This window comes from Micropterus salmoides, unplaced genomic scaffold, assembly GCF_014851395.1.
Source record: "Micropterus salmoides isolate LMB-PRFRI ecotype aquatic unplaced genomic scaffold, ASM1485139v1 Ms_hic_scaffold_19, whole genome shotgun sequence".
NCBI classification, from domain to species: Eukaryota; Metazoa; Chordata; class Actinopteri; order Centrarchiformes; family Centrarchidae; genus Micropterus; species Micropterus salmoides.
Genome location: NW_024041039.1, coordinates 25,957,445 through 25,977,682, shown reverse-complemented (window position 1 = coordinate 25,977,682; position 20,238 = coordinate 25,957,445). Strand labels below are relative to the sequence as shown.

Genomic DNA, 20,238 nt, shown 5'->3' with positions numbered 1-20,238 from the left:
CCAAGGAAAACCCCTCAGAGCAGTTTGTTTGATAGGTGATATCTGGGAAATGTAGTGTGAGACTGCACAGTGGTGAACAGGTCAAAGAAACGGTACTTTTACCTCACATCTCATCTCTTCACTTATATAAAATAATGCTACCGATTAACTCTGATCTGAACTTTATTTATTTAAACATTTTTGATGCTGAGTAAAAATATGAAGTAAAGACAGGATATTGTAAAGTGTAGCCCGTGACCTATGAATCATGATCTTGCAAACCTATGTGTAGGTGAGCTGTACCACCAAGACAGTCGAATAGTCTGCTAATTTTAAACCATGTCAGCCTCCATTCTGCAGAAAATATAAATTCTCTGTTGTAAGCCATTGTGTGTTTGGCATTTAGCTATCCTTCTTTTCTTAGTATGTACAAAATGTGTGACAGGGATGCTATAATTTCACTGGTTATCAACCCAGATTGTTGATGAAGTTTAACTAAGTCAAGTTTAGAAATAACAAAATGTTTTGAAGGCATTGACAGTGATTGCAGCTTTAGGGGAGTTGTTTTGTCTTGTCAGACTGAGGGCACTGTTTTGTAATGTAGTCCTATAAATATTGTTTCTGGGTGTAACTAGGGAAAAATAATGTTGCACCTTTAGTAGCTATTGAGTCACATGCTGCCACATTCAAATATAGATTACAATATAAAACAAAATTAATAACAAAATTTGTCTCGGTGGGTCTTTTGACTGGTGATGCTATGAGAAAGTAGTAGTCATCACCAATATGATAATAATCACTACTTATAATATGTTGACGATAACAGAGCATATCATTGACCCAACAGGAAGCTAGTCTTCACAGTGCCTAGTAAATTAAATGACTGGATGTTCACAGAGCAGTTTCCAAAGCAGCAATCAGAAGTGAGAGAAAGAAACACACTCCACCCCTGCTGACTGTGCTCATGTACATGATCAAGTGATCATGATACTGGCAAATGATCTTGGTCACGAGATCTGTTTATTTGCTAAATCAGTTCAGTAAATAGATCAGATGTATCAAATGTTTAAATTTGAACAGGTTTAAATGTATTGGTTTGAATTGAAATTCCCAATTTCTGTACACTGATGATGTAGGAAAGGCACAGGTAACAGTAACCATGTTTCTATTCAAGTGTCACAGTAAGCCATGACGAAATACCAGAAACCTGATACTGGAGCAGCTAAGCCATCATTAACTTTATTATTTACACCTGTGCTGTTCCTACGGTGACACATAAAATTATGCTAATAACAATGTATCATTAGTATTTATTTTATTTTAAACATAACAACAAGATGATATTAATCATGATGATGATTTTTTCTTTTCCTGAAGTGCTGACTGTGACTGTGAAAACACCAGGGTCAATGACAGTTCAGGAATTTACACTGTTTTATCCCTGATTGTGTGTGTGTGTGTTTTTTTTATAAATACAGTTTATATAATGTTTTAAATAAATCAATGAGAAGAAAAGATATTGCAAGAGAATATACTGTATACTGAATACAACACCTCATAGTTTGGGATGATAAAGGTGGTGAGCAAAATATAAGGTAAAAGGTAAATGAGCTATACTTGTTTCACTAATATTCACCCTATTCACACTCAGTCATTCATTCATGGCAAAGGGCTACTATGCAAGGGGTCAACTGCTCTCTAAGGGACACTATAAGGTACCATGTTCTCCAATAATCTTCAACAAATCTTCAAAAAAAAAAAATTCCTCGCATATAATACATTCTCTAGATTGTAATACATGTATATGTATTGTATGTATTGTAATACATCTACATGTTATTTTGTCCATTCCACGTATGCGTCCGGGTGGTAAAATAAGAGTATGAACAACTCAACACAGTCTCTTTTTCCCACAAAGCTGCTGTAGTGAAAGGAATTTATTGGGTTAAATGTCATCCCCTTCTTGTTTGTATCTCCACCATGAGGAGATTTCCCATTATTGAGGAGTGGGCCAATACTATCAGAAGCCATAAGATGGAGCTAGAGACCATTAAATCCACATTTCTCATGTGACATAAAAGGCAGATATCCCTGTAACTTTACACAATAACAAATGAGATCAAATCTATGGGAATTGTTAAGAACTGTATCATTGAAAGTGGGTATATTTCTGAAATAAAGTCTATATTGTTGTCCACTAGTGATATAATAAAAATAATTTTATTACTCTATATTAACCAATTTATAAATCATTACTCAATTACTAACTAGCATCACCGGTGGCCTAGTTATCAGGATCAACAAGTAGTAATTACTGAGCTCTTTTTTTCCAATCCACTCCATCTTAGTCATCAATATTTAAACAGTATAACCAAAGCCTAACAAGTTATGAATGATTTAAGATTCTAGAATGTGTTTAAACAAGTAATCACTTGTGCATTAATTATTAATAACATTTTAGAGCTGTTTGCGTGACAGTATTTGACTGGTGGCTGCTATATCATGTTGTTTTTTAGGGGTTGGACTAGTTGACAGCTTGTAGCCCATTGCCATGGTTTAACAATATGACACCTTTGAAATTCACAGGCTATTTATTAATTGTGATTTTCACAGGTTTCCACTGATGCTTGCTTCTTCTCTAACATGTTGTTAATTATGTGATGAATAATGTCAAAATCTCCCAAAAATAATGCTAAAAGAAAGATGGTACTTTTTACAGTTGTATATGATCTCTTAAGAAGCTGATTCTCTCTTGTGCTGCCTTTGTGTGTGCAGCTTCCTTCTCCATGTACATAGAATGAGCAGATATGACCAATATGAAACAGAGTTGTGTGTGCCTCTTATTTATTTGTCTTCATGAGCAATTCACTGGATAAAACAAATACTGTTACAACACAAAAAATGATTATTTTCCAAAGCAATTTTGGCCACATGTTATGTACATGTTACAACGTCATAATAAAAAGACAGAAGATCATCTCCTCATATGACTGTTTTCTCCATTTTAATAATTAAAAAAGCTATTCACTGTTCACCAGTCATTTACATTGGAATAGAATGCTCAGGCCAAACCACCTTCACTTTATTTTTTATTATTTGCAAATGCAAAACTTGTCAACAATAAATAATACTATAAAATGTACACAAAAAGATTGACAGTCCACCACAAGTTAAAACGTTGAACAGATTGGATGTTTAGGAACAAGGAATTTGGGAGGAGGGTTTTCTCTTAGCAAAAATGTGACGGTCCATACAAGTTACAGAAAAAGCTGATCATCTATACATTGACACTAGCAAGATAACAAAGTTGTTGTTTCTGGTATAGTTCATTTTGTACAAAGAAGGGAGAGTCTTCTTCACAAGTGAGCAACATTGTCTTAACTGTAGAGATTATACAAGCAAGAGTTAAGGCAACTTCTCTGTTGTTTTTGAAAAGTAACATGAAGTCATGTCCTGTTTTATTTTGTCTGTGGATCACTTGTCTATATTAGGGTTGGTGTTACTTGTCATTGCATAATTCAAGCCTGTAGTCCACCATCGAAAAAGGAATGCTGGAGATTTGTCACGAGTCTGTTTGCCATCACAACGACTGATTCAGTGGTCCAGTATTTCCACGTGAGAGTTAGGCTCTCATATCTTCAATATCTGTATCAGACATGGACAGTATACCATTTGCAAAGTCAACACAACATGGTGCAGATTAGGATCAGACATGACGTGCATGTTGTTTTGTCTATGTGTGGCTGAATGTGTGTGTAAAGGTGTCAAGCAGGAGAAAAAGCAGATATAACAAAAGATTGTGGTTAGTTCCTCTTCAAAAATCAAGCCCCCCTTCCCCTTTTTGAATCAGTATGACATTTCTGGTAAAGATCCTGACAGGAGATTGGCCAGTTAGTCTGTGAATAAAATTTTATCCTGATGGTGGCACGAGAAAAGGTCACCAAAACAATTAGCATTTGTCCTCTGGGTAGCAAATTTAATCAACATTTTGGTATAAACTCTTAAGAAGCTACAGCCAGAGCCAGTTAGCTTAGTTTAGCACAAAGACTAATGATTAGTAGTAATAATTAATAGTAGGCAGAGATGTTTTACCTTTAGAGAGAGCCTGGCTAGCTTTTTCCTCCTGTTTACAGCTATCCAACGGCTGGCTGTAGCGTCACGTTTAAAGGACAGACATGAGAGTGGTAACACTCTTTTCAAGCGTGTTTCCCAAAATATTGAACTCTGGCCATTAACTTTAGATATTTTGTGTACAAAGTTGCTGCTTTGTCCTGAGGGTGGAGCTCATGGACAGTCCAGGTTTCGTTCTCTGATAAACATCACTGTGCTCAGTACATTTTATGTCAATCTGCCCACATAGCCATCATTCGTCTCCACTGCTATCAGCACAAAAACGTGTCAGTCTACATGTCATATAATAACAAGGCCAACACCTTTCTTTTCCTTTACAAGGTCAGTCTGTTTGTGAAAATGCTTGCAGCCTGTCAGCTCAGTGCAGCGTATGCTGAAGTGACAGCTTGGGGCAGTAAAGAAAGGAGCTAACCAGGACACATGGATCATTTTGGAAACTTTGTTCTCCTCACCTAACAGCTAAGCTGACCAGCACTTCCACCTTCTTTTAACAGCATGGTGCAGGCCTATACACAAACAAGTAGGAAATTGTAGCCTGTCCTTCTTCAGACAGAGGGCCGAGCTGTATCAGTGGCTCACTTTTGTACAGGGTTTAGCTAAAGGATAAGGTCATGTCCTCTGTATACCTTTTTACACACAGTATTTTAAGTATTATTATTAAGTATAATTCAACAGAAAAAATAAAATATGAAAAATCGACATAATTAAAAAACAAAATTGATTTCTGGTCAAAATGACAAGGGGTGTGTTGAGGAGCTCTTTAGAGGATGACCTCTAAAATCCTGGTTTAACATGGCTCCCATATTTAAAGACAGCACAGAAACTACAGTTTCTAGGTTACCTCAACCCTGGTTTCTGTTCTTTCACTAGCAAGATTCAGAATGGTGGCCCGACAGGGAAATGTCAATATTGGAGTAGGGGTGCAAACTGTAATTTTAGAAAGGCTGTGCTTATGGATATCTGTGAAGGAATTACAGAAAGGTATACTTGTGGACAAATGCACTTGAGCAAAAAGACAGGCAGCTTAAAAAGAGCATTTTCACTGCCTTTGCTTGGGAGAGAAATGAAGCAGGGGCAAGGAAATGCTTAAAGTGACACCAAAGCTGGGCCTTGGCAAGCGGCAAGCTAAGCCTAAATGCCTGACTAACAGGCAACAGATAGAGTTGCACACTGCTTACTCTGAGTCAACACTCTGTAATCTCAACTGGGTTTTCTGCTTGCACCTGCCTCACACACACACGTACACACAGTTAAATGGATTATGTGCATTGTGTGTGTGCACTGTGTGTGTGCATGTGTGATGTGATTTTGAGTGCTGTAGGTATGCTTATGACATGCGAACATGTGTATGAGTAAAGGCTGGGCCTCATTTGGACTCGCAAAGACTGACACATTTTTTCTCCATGACAGAATGAAATAAAACAAAGGATGGGACTGCAAAGCAATGCACACATCTAATGTAACTCATCATAAAAGGCTACTTAAGTCCTGCATTATCTTTTTCACTATTTGTATTTCACCAAATTCGCAGTGTGACATATCATAGGCCTTTATGGATTTAGTAAACCATAAAGACAACAGGGTAATACTGCTTTTGACATCCACTTGTGTTCTCCTATATCTTCTTTTCTTTTTTAAAATAAGTGCTTGTTATTTTGGCAACTATAAATTATCTGGTCAAATCTTCAGTTTGAAATCCCATTTCCACTGAAAACAAGGTGACATGTTTTGTTTCAACACACCAGAGGCCTTTGGTGTATGATAATACCTTGTCTCACACTGGTACAATGTACCTCCTCCATAGGAGTGTAAACTAAATGCTGGCATTGTTTGATGTAGTCCCAGCTCACAGGCTTAAGCTGCGGTATAACTGGATCAGATCAAACTGGATGGGTGACAGTTGTGATGCTTTTACTTAAACTGCCTACGCTGTACATAGAGCATAACATTGAATCAAGGACAACGTTGGCTTCAAATTTGGCGCAAAACAAGTAATAATTGGCAAAAACATTCAGCGACTTGGCAGGATTGGTGGAGGAGCAAGAGGCAACGTTTTAAATATTTGTCAAATTACTTCCAAAATGAATTTGTTTTCATTGCGTTTATTGTAGAAATATTAGTAGTGTTACTTCAGCAGTTTTCCTCCAGGTCCCAAAAGAATTATTTATGAAAGAGCTGGCTTCCCTCTGCCCCCTCTACATTCAGTGCAGTCAGTCTCAAACTAACCCATTACAGGAACATCACTGGTAATGTATTATAGAAAAGATTACGTACTAGCCTGTGGTAGCAAGTACCCATTGCAGGTTGGCAGAGTTTCTATATTGTCATGCCATCCAAGTTCTTTTGGGGGTGCAGTAAGCTTTAAATGTTCTAAAACAGCAGGGGTCTGTAGCACTGTTACTGCATGGCCTTACCAAGGTTGTGAAACTGTCAATAATAGGAATGATTATCATGACAACTCTGTCTCATTCTAATGTCACAATATATATTTAAATTCAGTGATGTTTGAGAGCAAATAAATAGATGCCACAGGAAAATGGCAGAGGTTGCATGATTCCACCCACACACCATTACTTGCTGGTGAAGGTTAATATTTTATCCTCCAGTCTGCTGATTCAGTAGGAATAATACTCAACGCACTTGGTCATTTTGAACTGTTTTCCAGCCTCTAATTTAAATATCTCTTTAAATTGTCCTTCAGTCATATTGCTTCAACTTTTTTATGCTTGATGTGCTTCTTTTCAGCTAGCACCCATCAGAATTACCCAGGACACTTTATGTCAGGTTGACGAGTACATTTCTGCTGGTTGTGGACAAGCAAAGGCCAAGAAGATAAAGCAGAATTTCTGCTATTTTTTTCCAGCTCAGTGGCTCTACAATCTAAACTTTGTGAAATCAGTCTATACCTTAATGACATCTTGTGTGAGAAAAAAATAACACTTACTGTAGCAGAGATTTTGTACCTGTGGTGTGCCACCAGACAGGCCGAAACAGGACCTTCACACTGGGGGATGGAAATCTCTTTTTGGGGATCCTTCACTAATTTCCAGCAGCAGCTTTGAATATTGGACACTATAGTAACAAATAATACAGAGAGCACTTGCTTTGATAGGGGAGGGTGGATGTGGTGTCTGAACCAGTGTGGGCCAGTCTAAATGAGAAGAGAAGCAGCAGGGTAAAGTCCTCCTGTTGCAGGGATATACTGTCTGCAGTTCAAATGTCAAGCAATCCTGGCGGCCATGGCATCAAGTCTGTAGCAGTTTAGTCCATCAGGGTGTCCGTCACACAAACAAAAGGAGTCTTGTCCTGCTCTACTATGATACACATCAACATGTTTGGTTGGACTCTCATCAGTCGTCGAAGGCGATTTGTGGTGCTGGTAGATTGGACGATGAGTGAGGACAAGAAAAATATTTGTGTGTGTGTGTGTGTGTGTGCACGTGTGCACGTGTGCGGTGGTGTAGTTGGGAAGGGTGGGATTTGGAGGTGGGGGGTGGACAAGTGAGTGTCGTTGATGGCACTGTGGTCCTCAGAGCGTCCATCTGTGAAACAGAGTGGGAGGAGAATTATACTGAGTCACTGGGAGAGCAGCCCCCCCATCCCCTCACCCCTGTAAAGTCAACGCATGAATTCAGGCAGGCAGCCCCAACTTTAGTTTTAAGGTACAAGAACCACACAAGAACAGATTTGAAATATTATTACTACAGTATAATGAAACATTTGGTGTCTGCTTCTTTGGTGGCATATGTTTTACATAATGTTTTAGATGTTTCATATTGAATGCCTTGTGATATTGCAGACAAGTGGGAAAGGTGAGATACAGAAAAAAGGTTTTGCATGGCCCCTTCAATAATCAAATGTTCTGTACCTTTAGGTATTTGAAGATTGGGGTACATTTTCTCCATCACTCCTAAGATTCATTGCAGCTGCCGGTTTGCTTGTCGCAGTACTAACGGTGCATGGGTCTTGATTTCCATCTTTTGTCATTATTAATTACTCTAATTCAGAGCACTCGCTTCATGTTACTACGAGTTGAATTGGTCTTCAATTGCTCTTGAATGCAATTTCATTTAATTAACAACTCAAGGAGCGCATCATTAAATTTGGTATTAATGTGTTGAATAAATCCTTTGGCATGAAAGACCTCCTGTTTCCATGCTGCCACTCAAAGTAAATCAACAGGTAATCTTTCTGTAAAACTGGAGCAATGTGCTGGCTCATGAGAAAATATATGTATAAAGTTGAGATTAACGTGTTGGCTAAACTCACACACATTACATCTAGTGCCTTCCATCCATCCATCCATCCATCGTCAACCACTTATCCTGTGTACAGGGGCTGGAGCCAATCCCAGCTGACATCGGGCGCAAGGCGGGGTACACCCTGGACAGGTCGCCAGTCCATCGCAGGGCCACACATAGACAAACAACCAGTCACACTCACACCTAAGGATAATTTAGGGTCACCAATTAACCTTGCCTGCATGTCTTTGGATGGTGGGAGGAAGCCGGAGCACCCTGAGAGAACCCATGCAGACACGGGGAGAACATGCAAACTTCACACAGAAAGGCTGGGGAAACCCCCATCTAGTGCCTTGCCATTTATAAATATATACAGTCTTAAAATGTTATTTTAATGAGATGATTAAGTTCATTTGTGGTGTCTAGGTGCTCAGGGACAATTCCCTGTGAATGCCCCTCCAGGTGACATTCAAATGCATCACCTCCACACTGTCCGTCACAGTGGACGGGAACATGCACTCTGGTATTCTTTTCGATAACAATTCACTTGATGCTTGTTTGACCACTTCCACACGGTCCGAATGAGGGCACATTGCGTCTACCCTTGAATCAAGCATCACATTCACATAGTGAAATCCTTAATGAAGTGATGAAGGCCTTATTGTGCACTTTCAAAATGATCATGCTACACAGCACAAAATATAAAATAACCCTATTGCCAGAATTTCTAAAAGTTATGATCTAGTATGAGTAGTAAACAACTTTTTATATATATGAATATATATAATATTTTGGAAGTAAAGGACAAAATAGCTCAAAGATTCACGCTGGGGAGTGAGAAACATTTCAAAACATGAAAACTGACTGATTATTTGATGGGTACCCTACTGTGAATTACCAAATGTCACTGAATAAATCTGAGCAAATGTTTACTTGAATACAGTGTGCACAACTGTGTTAATGTGTGGAGCACACTGGGGTGAACCCACCTCATTTGTTTTGATTGCGGATTCGCAGACACCTCCTCTTCAGTGGCGGCTCCAACTCTGGGCTCCCGTCTGCTGATAAAGGGGCACTGATGGAGCAGGACAGGATGGCCGTCTTGTCAGCGCCGGGCTTTGGCACAGGCTGGATGACCACACAGCCTCCGGTGGACAGCAGCGGCAGGGCATAGGCATGCTCACCCTCCTCCAAGTTGGAGTCAGGGTCTGGCTTACCCTCCGTTGTGTCCGCCATATCGTCTTGCACTGAGCCCCGCTTCCCCGGCTCCCAATCTCCAACTGAGCAATTGTTCTCTTTTAGTGCCTCACGCTCCAGCTCCCCATTGGCTGGCTGCTCCTCTGCCTCTCCTTCTCCTGCAACACTGTCTGCTCTTCGGTCAGGGCAAGACTCAAAGGCAGGAGTGAGAAGCGAATGCCATCCTGTACCATTGACTATGACATTGCATGGGGCAGCAGGGCTAGTTTGGCGCTGGGGCAGGGGTTGGGTCCGTGCTGTGCTTGGCAAGGGTGGTGGGGTAAAGTTGGAGATACAGGAATTTAGCTGGTTTACTGGAGGATCAGTATTGCAAGAAGGGCTACTGTTGTTGGAGGGTGGGCCTGATGATTGCAGTGTGTTTGGGTGTGTGGACCCTTCCAGCTCCGTAGCACTGAGGAGGCCCTGTGACAGGACCCCTTCCTCCATATCACGACTTCCCTCCACCCCGCCCTCCAGTCCAGCAGCTGGTGGAGATCTGGATTCAGCCTCTGCCTCTACTTTGACCTGGACCCCAGGTAGCATCCTCTGAATTACCTGCTGTTGGCATGATCTCTGGCCCACAGTTAGATCAATCACCCCATCCATCGGTCCGGGGCCGCTGATTAGACACAGGTTGCCCGAATTGTCCTCTGCCTTCACAGTCAAGTCCACCAACGCTGTCCTGCTTCTCTCTGAGCGTACAGGAGAAAGATGCTCTGCACCAGATGAGTCTACTTTCTGCTCCCCTCTGTCACCTCCAGAGGAACCTGGAGAATGGGGCCAAGAAGCTGAACCTTCAAAGGACTCTGGAGCACTGCGGACGGAGCCACTGCTCTCTGGCTGGTCCCTAGAAGTTTTGGGGCTGAAGGGAATTGGAATTGGAATAGGGATTGGGACAGGGAGGGGTACAATGACAGGGTAAGGGACCAAAAGAGTAGGTGGGGGTACCAATGGCGCCAAGGATGGCATGCCAAAGTTCATCATTGGTGGCAGAGGAATGCGTCCATTCGGCATCATGTTGATTGGGGGGAAAGGGGAAAGGCCTGGCATGGGGAGACCAGGGTGGGGAGGCATCATGCCAGGGTTAGGATTGGAAGAGGGATGGACATGTGGAGACAGTAGGGGCCTATGCATGGGACTTGATGCTGGACCAATGGTCCTAGCGGAAGGTGGTGGACCAATACCAGGGATGATTGGGTTTGACAGGGGGCTATTGGGCCCTGCTGGGTGGGCAGAGGGGCGAAGAAATGGTGGACGGATCTGCTGCATCATTTGATGTTCCATGAACAGAGGCAGGGGCATGGGTCCCCGGGGTGTCATCACCATGGGAGGGCTACCAGGAGGAACCCCAACAGGGGGGTGCAAAGAGGGAACCGGTGGTGGGGGGAGTGTGGGGCTCTCATGGGGTCTGGGTGTGGGGATTTTGGCTGAGGAGGAGGAGGACGGGGAGCAGATGGCAGCAGTGTCTGAGGGTGAGGTGGCAGAAGAAGTGGAAGGAGCAAAAGCAGAGGTGGTGGAAGGCCCCCCTGGTGAGGGAGCTTTACGCCGGAGGTCCGTTAATGGAGTTCCCCAAGATTCAGGAGTGAGCAGTTGTACCCCTCCGCTGCACTCCAGCTTACCCTCCCCCCCAGCTCCATGTCCTGGGTTACAGAGAGCTCCAGGCAGCGCGGCCTGGGTCTCCTTGTAGAAAATGTCCATCTTATATTGGTTTAGGCATTTGGCACTGCAGAACTGCAGCCTCCGCTCACCAGCACCAAAGTCCAGGTACTCCTTAGTGTGGCGAATATGTTTGCACCAGTCACACACCTGCAACAAAAAACACACACAGTACAGACACTGTATCAGCACCTGTCACCCTGTATACAAAAAAAATCTAATTTGTTTTTGATTGAATAAAACACAATCTTCTCCGAAGTACCCAGGTAAGCAGAAGCTCAGCCTCCAAACCATCCGGAGATAAACACATTTTAAAAACATACTTTTTAAGGAACGGATGCTGTTTCTTAATACTTTAACAGATCTGTCAAGAGCAGACAATTAACTTTGATGTTTGTATATATGCATGTCTGTATGTATTTGATTTTGTTTAATGTAGGTGTGTGTGTTTGTGCATGTGTCTAAATTGATGTGTTTTCAGTGGCATTCTGCTGCTAAGTGCTATCAAAGTGACTTTAACTTTCTGTCCTAACAAGGGATGCCCATTTACACCTTCTGTTGGCAATAAAGATACTCTCAGTCTCATTTAACCACATATCCCTAGGAGAGTGATGCCCCGAGCACAAGGCAAAAAGAACATTTCCTTCAAATAGTTTTCCACATTTGGAACACAAGTAAACAAACAAAGTGTGTGCAAACTAGTAGACAGACATTATAGTTAAGTCAGTTTAAATGCTGGAAATAATGTTTACCCTAAATAATTGATCAATACTGCATTACACAGAAAACTCTGCTGCAAGTTGCAGTTTCAAGCATTCTGCCTAATTTAGTAATGATCTGAGAAGACATTCTGCGTGGTGTAAGGATTTACTTTAAAATTCTTCAGAGGCATCAGGTATTTCTTGCAATAGCGTAATGCAGAAGTGTCAATTAAACTCTGAAGCTCACAAAAAAGTGTAGCTAAAAACTGAGAAGAAATTTACCATGTTGTTGTTTTTCTTATCCCTGTGGATAACTGGCTGAACAGTGTATGCTATTACTGAAAATAGTTAACTGATTTAAATCAATCATTTAAAATCAGAGAGCATAACACAAATGCATATTGTCTTAAAGAAATTACTGTACAAATCTACTACATTGTGTTGAAAACAGTTTTGCAAGCATAGAGCTGCTATTTTAGACCAATGTTCAACGTTACTGTGGGAAATCTGTTCATCCTCTTAGTAGCCCTGTAGCTTCAAAAGACCAATATGTAATGAGATCTTTTTCTCAAACATGAGGGAACTTTTTGTGACCAACACAGTATTGTTATCTATCTACTAACTGGAAAAACTACAGCTCAACCTACATGTACAGAGAGACTCTGTCAGAGAAGTGCATTACATGGTAACATGCTAGTATTGTGCCCACACAACATAAAACTACATGGTCCGGACAGGGATATTTGACCTAACAATAAATACTTCCTTAATATTGCAATAGAACACCTCTCAAACCTAACTCTGTGAATATACAAACTTCATCCCTGACAATGGTGTGAGTAGATTATCAATGCATTCGTTTCCACTGTTCTCTTCTATACCTAATTTTAGCTGATATCCAATTATATAACAGTAAATTGTCATCTGTATTTTGTTGGCTACGGAAACAGCATTTGTCTTCTTAGCACTTCCTATGTCATACTAAAGAAATTCTGTGGTAACAGGGTCTTTGTGAAACTAATCCAAATCAATTATTGTTCTTTATGTATTACTGAAGCTACTAGAATAACGAGACTGCCTTAAGATGAACTTTTTAGAGTCACATTGGGATTTGTAAAGTGAGGTCAGGGCCAATGATTTCATTTATAATAACACAATTATTTTGCAAGTTCACTTTTCAAACTAAATTTCTCATCATTTGTGGGGCTTTAAGGCAGGATCACATCTGTATGCAGAGAGTGGACCAGAACTGGATCCAAACATGAGGAGGCTAAAGTGAAAAGTTGTCTTTCTTGCTCACTGCAATGGCAAAGATCCCAAAACACACAGCTGAACTGTTTCATCACTGTTATACACCTTTTCAGCACAAAACGTGCAAATCTTTCTTTGGGAAGAAAATGAATGTGACCCTGGTAGAGTAGATAGCAGTGGGCGAGCCCTGAACACGGCGTTACTCGTCAGGCCACACACAGCTCACTCTGTCAGCTCTGGGAGGAGTGGCAGGTCCTCGCTGGAGATAATTAAGGCATTAATCAGTTGTCAGACCCCTCAACGACATACATCCATCACACAGACCCTTAAGCCCCCCAGCTGAATGTTAATAAGTTGAGGGATGCAACCGGAAGGTGGATAAACTCCTTTTACACACTGCATAGAAACACTGGTTCATTTGGCAGGATCCTGTCTGGCAGCAGCTGAAAGACAGTAGACTCACATGGGCTGTTTGGGCAGATGCACTGAAGCACTGGCCAGGATTTCAAAAGCGTAAATAGCATGCTCTCCTGCAGCTGCTACACGTGTAAAACATCAGGTTCTTTGCATAGATGATGTGTTTTACATCAGATTGTCCGGTACAAGGTGGTCTGAATAAAGCACAAGCATCTTTCAAAAGGACAAAAGTTTTAATAGATGTACTATAGTTCAGCAAGTCATTATGCTGTGTCACTCAGGAGGGTCAACGTGCCCAAATGCACTTCAGGAGGAATTTGTGAAAGTAACACATGAATAGAGCTCGGGACAAGCAGCTGGAGAACGTAAGGAGCTGCAGTAATAACAGATCAGAGACAGGATCAGAAACTGCTATGCTTAAACAGCACACTGGTGGTGCTCAGATGTCAGTCCCTTGAATTCTACACGTTTTAACTGCCCATTTAGTCCTGGCTAATTCAATGAGCCATGACTGAGTAAAAGTCAAAAAGGTGCTCTCACAAGTTGAGTTTGATAATGGTAGGCCCAGGATATTCTAAATAATAAATGTGCTGAAATTTTCCCCGACTCAGAAAGACAGATGGAGAGCACTTAACGACTTTCTGCACTGTGAGTGAAATTTCCCTGCGCATTACGCTAATGGAGTTGTGCTTTCTGTCTCTCTCACTCTCTCCCCACTCTGTACACAGATGTTTGCAGTTGAATGTAATTATGGTCATTTATTTCCATCGTGGCCAACGAAGCAGCATTGGTGGTGCAGTTTAACTGTTTGCATTTCAACAATTATCACGCTTCCAAACATGCACAATCACTTCAGCAGTCATCGTTTCCTTCCTGCTCTCACCCACTGATGAGGCCAGTGACATTTAAGAATCCCAAGATCAGGGAACAGCTAGTTTTAGTGTATAATTAGTTTAAATTAACAAGTTAGCTCAGGTGTTTCTTAATATGATGATCGGTGGCCATATTCAAGGGATTGGATGAAGAGCACTAAAATAGGAGTAGGTTGTGGAGCAACAGGTTGCAGAGGAGGATGAGAAAGTTTCAGGCAGGGAAAAAGAGGAAGGGGTTGCAGATGTTAAAGAGATTGAAGGATGTGAAGGATTTAGATAATGAAAAGGAAGATGAGGAGGAGGTTACAGAGGGTTAAGAGGTTGGAGGGTTTCAGACGGTGCAGAGATTGTAAGGTTTCATAAGAGGCTGTAGTGCCTGAAGTGGTTTTATATGTAGGATGATGAGCTTTCTGAGAATGAAGAGGTTTTAGAAGTGCATAAAGGGACAGTCTACCCCCCCTATAAGGTCGATATGCGATTCTTTTGACACTTCTCAGATTGCTGGTATAATCGCATAGTGCAACACACAAGGATTAAACCCATTGAAATGAACCAGGTGCTTGAAGCAAGCCAGTATCTTTTTAGTTGTCTCACGCGCCAAACAATCTACAGCAGCACCCACTCTTGACAAAGTCTGTCAATTATGTGAAGAGGGCAAACAGAAAAACTGTGCTTGTTGCATTGTGGATCCAGTCCAAAAACTACATTATGTACCGACTGCCATCTTAAAGCACCTGGTCCATTGGAAAAAGAAAACAGAAGAAAGCTTCAACTAAAGTTTATACAGGAAAATGTAATTTTGCGCCACTTGACAGACCATCTGCAACATGTGGACTTGTTATGACGATTAGCCAAAATATCAGTTACATTTATTGAAATATCTATTGTGATGGTTATAATTACCTGGCTTACAAAAGGGGAAACATATCTGGTTCATATCCGTTCCCAGTGTTTTACTGTGTATTGGATATATTGTGTACCTGAATGGAGCATGAAAATTTAAACTTCAGATAAAAGCCAAAGAAGACCAGAACTTCACTTGCTGTAAGGCTGCTCCTGTCACAGCCAGCCATCATCATCAGTCATTATAGATGTGACATCCAAAGGCCATTCTCACTTGGCCAGGTGAACCTCAATTGCACTATATTTCACAGCACACACTCAGGCACGCACATTGAGTAAAATAACTCCAGCTGTAAGAATGATGAGACAGACCTGTTGGATTGTATTTGTATGTCACTGCAGCAGACTGGACCTCTCTCAGACTAAATATATCTGTTGGCACGCAGGTGTCTGGTACACGTTTGCTTTTCCATGTTGGACTTCTTTGTTTAAGGCAAAAGTTTGACTTTTTGGGAAACATTTTTCTTGCAGAGAGTTGGATAAGAAGATTGATACCACTCTCATTCTTCTCAGCTTCATTATGAAGCTACGTCCTGCAGCTGATTAGCTTACTAGCTTATAGCATGGACAGGCTGGAAAATGGGGAAACAGCTAGCTTGTTCAAACATAACAAATTCTGCTTTCCAGCACATCTACACTCACTAATACACACTTTATATGTCATTTGTTTAATCCATGCATGTTTAATGCTAAATATAAAAATGACATGCTGTGGTTTTAGAGGGAATTATGTGCTGAACTATTTCTCGGTTGGGAGCAATTACTTCTTGGAGTCTCTGCTGGTTGTCTGGCAACCACAACAAGACTAACACTTTGGTTTTTGTATGGATTACAGTTGTTCTCAGCCACTTTGGTACATTTCTCAGATCAGAATAGAAATTCTCAAAATTACTTGTTCAACCTCCACTCAATCAAGTCACTTGTGCACATCATAAAAGTAATTTCTCATTCTTTTGAACAAACTGCAAATGCTTTGACACATTTATGCAAATGGTTATGTACAACTGTCTGCTGTTTCCTACATTATCAATTGCTTATGTGATGTTGTCATATTAAACTGTTTCTCTTCTAAATAGTTCCCCCCCAAAGTTCAATGCATAAGTCACTACATGCAAAATGGTTGAACATGTTGTCATAATCTGTCAAGCATATTTTCTATACATGTCTTTTAGACTTTTCTGTAGATGTGTCCTGAATTGATGAAAATAGCTGTTGTAATGTGGATGAGAATCTGTTGCCTGACAGGAACATCAGCCTAAGGGGTGTTTCCCATGTTTACATTTCTAATTTTGTAATTTTTTCCATTGTGCTATGCAGTGCTGAAAAACAGTCGTGTATTTTTCTTTTCTGCATCACAATGACATGCTCTGGCAACATATTACAGAACAAACAGTAAAAGTGAATCCAGTCCATCTCTTGCAATGTATAACTTTGTACTGTTGAATTTGAATGTGCCATATAGAAAAGGTGTGCATTGTCAATCATTGTCATCCAAACCTTAACCACAGTACATAACAGTACACTGTTATACTGACGACATGGCTAAACATTTTGACTATCTAGTTTAGAAACAATGACACGGGGACTTGTTGTTTTGATGCACTGACACAATTAAATGACATAAATTTTACTTTACAGAGAAAGACTAATGATTTTGAGCAAGTTATTGACTTTTGCAGAGAAATGCACTTAATCTTCTGCAAATGTTATGGATGATTCGAGAAAAGTACCAAAGCAACTGAGAAAGACTGTAGACAAACGAAGTGCTGGTATCTGGATTTTTTTTAGCAGTTTCCCCCTGTTTTCAGCTTTTGTGCTAAGCTACGCTAACCAGCTACTGGCCATAGCTTCATATTTATTTGCAAAACAATGGTCTAACTCATCTAACTCTCAGCAAAAAAAGGAAATAAACACAATTACCAAAATGTCAAACTATGGCTTTAAAAGAAAATGTTGGTCATATTTTCCTTTTTTCTTTTTTTTTCTTTTTGTAGTTTTGGCTACACTTCTTTTGGTTGTGAAAACGTATTCACCACTGTCAGACAATCAGACAGGTTGGATACTGTTTTTTTCCCATATAAGTCAGCTAACCCAGAGGTGTGTTTGAAACCCTGAAACCTATGGTTGACTGCTTATGTTTCCTGCCTGATCTGACTTGTTCCACCAAAGTGTTTTCTTTCATTAAATTATAAACGATCTTTGAAAAACATATACACTGTTTGTATAACAATGATCAACAATTCATTTTAGTTAAGCCATAAATGTGTTATTATTGCAATAATAGCATACCTGCTTTTATTCTGGATGAGTTTACATATGTCTGATAATTCCTACAAGTCCCCAACACAAATCACTGAATGTATAATGAAAATGAGCAAAGCAAATGATTACGCACAAAAAAAGTTGAAAAGCTGAAACTTAAATGTATACAAACTGTAAAACATGAGTGCTGTCTCTTGTGTTCTGGGCTGACCTGAGTGTGATGGTGGAGGCCTACTTTTACCGTAATGCCCAAATTTATAAACTAGTCCATTGAGATGTCAGGAAGAAATGAAAATTATACACTTTTAACAAAGAGCAACATCAAAACATATTTGTGCAGTAGCCATCAAGCTTAAACTCTATCTGGTGTTAAATGGTTATGGTCCTTACAAGCACATCGCTGTTTGTCTTGAAGACAAGCCTGGGCGTGTCCTGAGTAAAGCTGTGCTGGGGTAATTTCCCACCGAGGCCATCGTCGTCTCTCGCCTGGGGGGGGAGAAATAATGGCTTCTTTTTACGAATGGACAAAATAAACAGGTGAACAGAAGCAACAAGCAAACTCAGAAATGGAAAACAACACTGAGAAAGATGAACAGAAATGGTGACTGTAAAATGGGTGAACATTCATTGGTTTGTGGCCAAACCAATCAACAGGATTCTCTGAAACAAAACTGTGTGTGTGAGTGTGTATGCATGCATGGTTGAGGAGTCTGCAAGACATTGAGTACAGACATTAAAAGTGCTGCGTGCTAAATCAGCAGTTCATTCAAACACCCATTTAGTTTAAATAAAAAAGGAAAATAAAACACATTTTTAGTAATATCATTCTACTCTAACGTGAAATTTGTGGAAGGATCTGAAATCCGTATAAGATATTAGCTGTTATTGAATAAGACAGTCTGTGAGTCTTCAGTCATGCTTGTTTACCTGTCTAATTTCCTCAGTAAACTCAATGGGAGTTAGATTCCACATTTAAAGGCCCTGCACGCTCACTAATGTGATTTCATTTATTCCTGTTGATAAGACTTCTGCTCAGGTTGAAGCTAGGTGGAGTTTTGCTGATAAATTATTGATTTTACCTAACTCTACTTTAACTTGTCATCAGAGGAAAAGCACAGGTGCTTCTAATGACATTAACAATGGCTCCATTATGCTGCATTCAGCAGAATGGGAAGAACAGAAAAAACACTCTTTATTCTGACTTAAGAAATGTTCACGCATCATTCCAAGATAGTCAGCCCTCCTGCTAACCTTAGAGCAATACAAACAACATTTTGCCAAAAGTTTGTTAACGCCTCCGTAGTTGTTTTTACCACGTGGAAGATGTTGTCTGTGTCAGAAATGTTAAAGCTAATGTTAGCAATCACTTCCTTCAAAGGAACATCTGTTGACAACGTTTTTGTCATACTTTTGAACAATATAGTCATTTAGTCACTTGCTGATAATTGCTTTGAAAAATGTAACGCAAGCTTATCAATATTTCAATAAACCAAAACAGGGTGAATAAAACCTCAACACAAAGAACATAATTATCACCTGGCTTGGCTGAATACTTCTAGATTGGACAATTAATTTTTTTTAGAACTAGTGTTTTTAAGAAACACGTTTCACATAGCAGACCACTGTTCCACATCTAACAACACTCCATATCAAGAAGACATTGTTCATGGCCACCTGAAAGATCGCTAGAACATTTTGTAAATGAATGTCAGATTTACACAGACTATTCAATTTTTAAGTTTACGTTTTAGGTTTCCGCTGTCTTGTTTACAGTAATGTGACTGACTCCGTTCAATATAGAATACTTATAGTTGGATGGCTCTGAGATGAATGAACTATTGCTATAAAAGCATGAAAAACTGTGCTTGACTGCAAACATTACCTAACACTATTAGGATGTTGCATGTTATTAGCCAAAGTTTGACAGAATTTTATAGTAACATAATGCATTCTTGCAAAAACAACAAGTACATTAGGAAAATAAGATAATTTGTTCAATTTACTCTGTTAGTATCTGTTGTGGGTTTAATTTCCCAACACAAAATCCCTTCAAACATTTATACCAGATGAAAAAGGAGCCACCTTCCTCTGCGCTCTGTGACTCATTCATAATGTGCAGTGTGAAAACTGAGGAAATCAGTGTTGTTATGCCAGGTGTGGGCAATTTTGATACAAAGAAGATATTGGAGAAGCTTTGCCTGGCACAATGCCAAATTGCTCCATTGTGTTTCATTAAATTAAAAGCACTTTTATATTATATAGACCTCAGTGTGAAAAAAGTGGTTCATACAGCGACTGGGAACTGAGCCACTGTTATCAGAGATGGAGATTCAGACCTCAATTATGTACATGTTCATTATGCCATTTGCAGCCCGCAAGCTGACATTTGATACTGAGCCTATGCCATTGACGGGTGAGCCACTGGCCTACGCAGCTCTCTTCCACATCATGTTCCTTTTAAATAACTTGCTGCAACCTTTGATTTGTCATGCGTAATTTGGCCTCCAGCTCTTTTCATCTCTCGATGATACCAAAGGGCAATTCTGCTATATATTTTACATTTTGTGTCCAGACTGATTGAGTTTGCCT

General features: G+C 40.3%; 1 protein-coding gene across 3 annotated transcripts in view; it reads right to left on the bottom strand.

Annotated features, from left to right (window-relative positions):
• Window positions 1–2,806: 2,806 nt before the first annotated feature.
• The window catches only part of sobpa (sine oculis binding protein homolog (Drosophila) a), a 42,468-nt gene continuing 25,036 nt past the window's right edge, over window positions 2,807–20,238 (bottom strand). For 2 of the 3 annotated variants that reach the window (XM_038728920.1, XM_038728921.1), the window contains 3 exons: window positions 18,040–18,135; window positions 9,341–11,393; window positions 2,807–7,652 (listed from right to left, as the gene is read on the bottom strand). In XM_038728920.1, coding sequence (XP_038584848.1) covers window positions 9,342–11,393; window positions 18,040–18,135 — 2,148 coding nt within the window. In that variant the 3' untranslated portion in view covers window positions 2,807–7,652; window position 9,341. The remainder of the gene's footprint in view (window positions 7,653–9,340; window positions 11,394–18,039; window positions 18,136–20,238) is intronic. The other variant, XM_038728922.1, reaches the window with a different exon arrangement.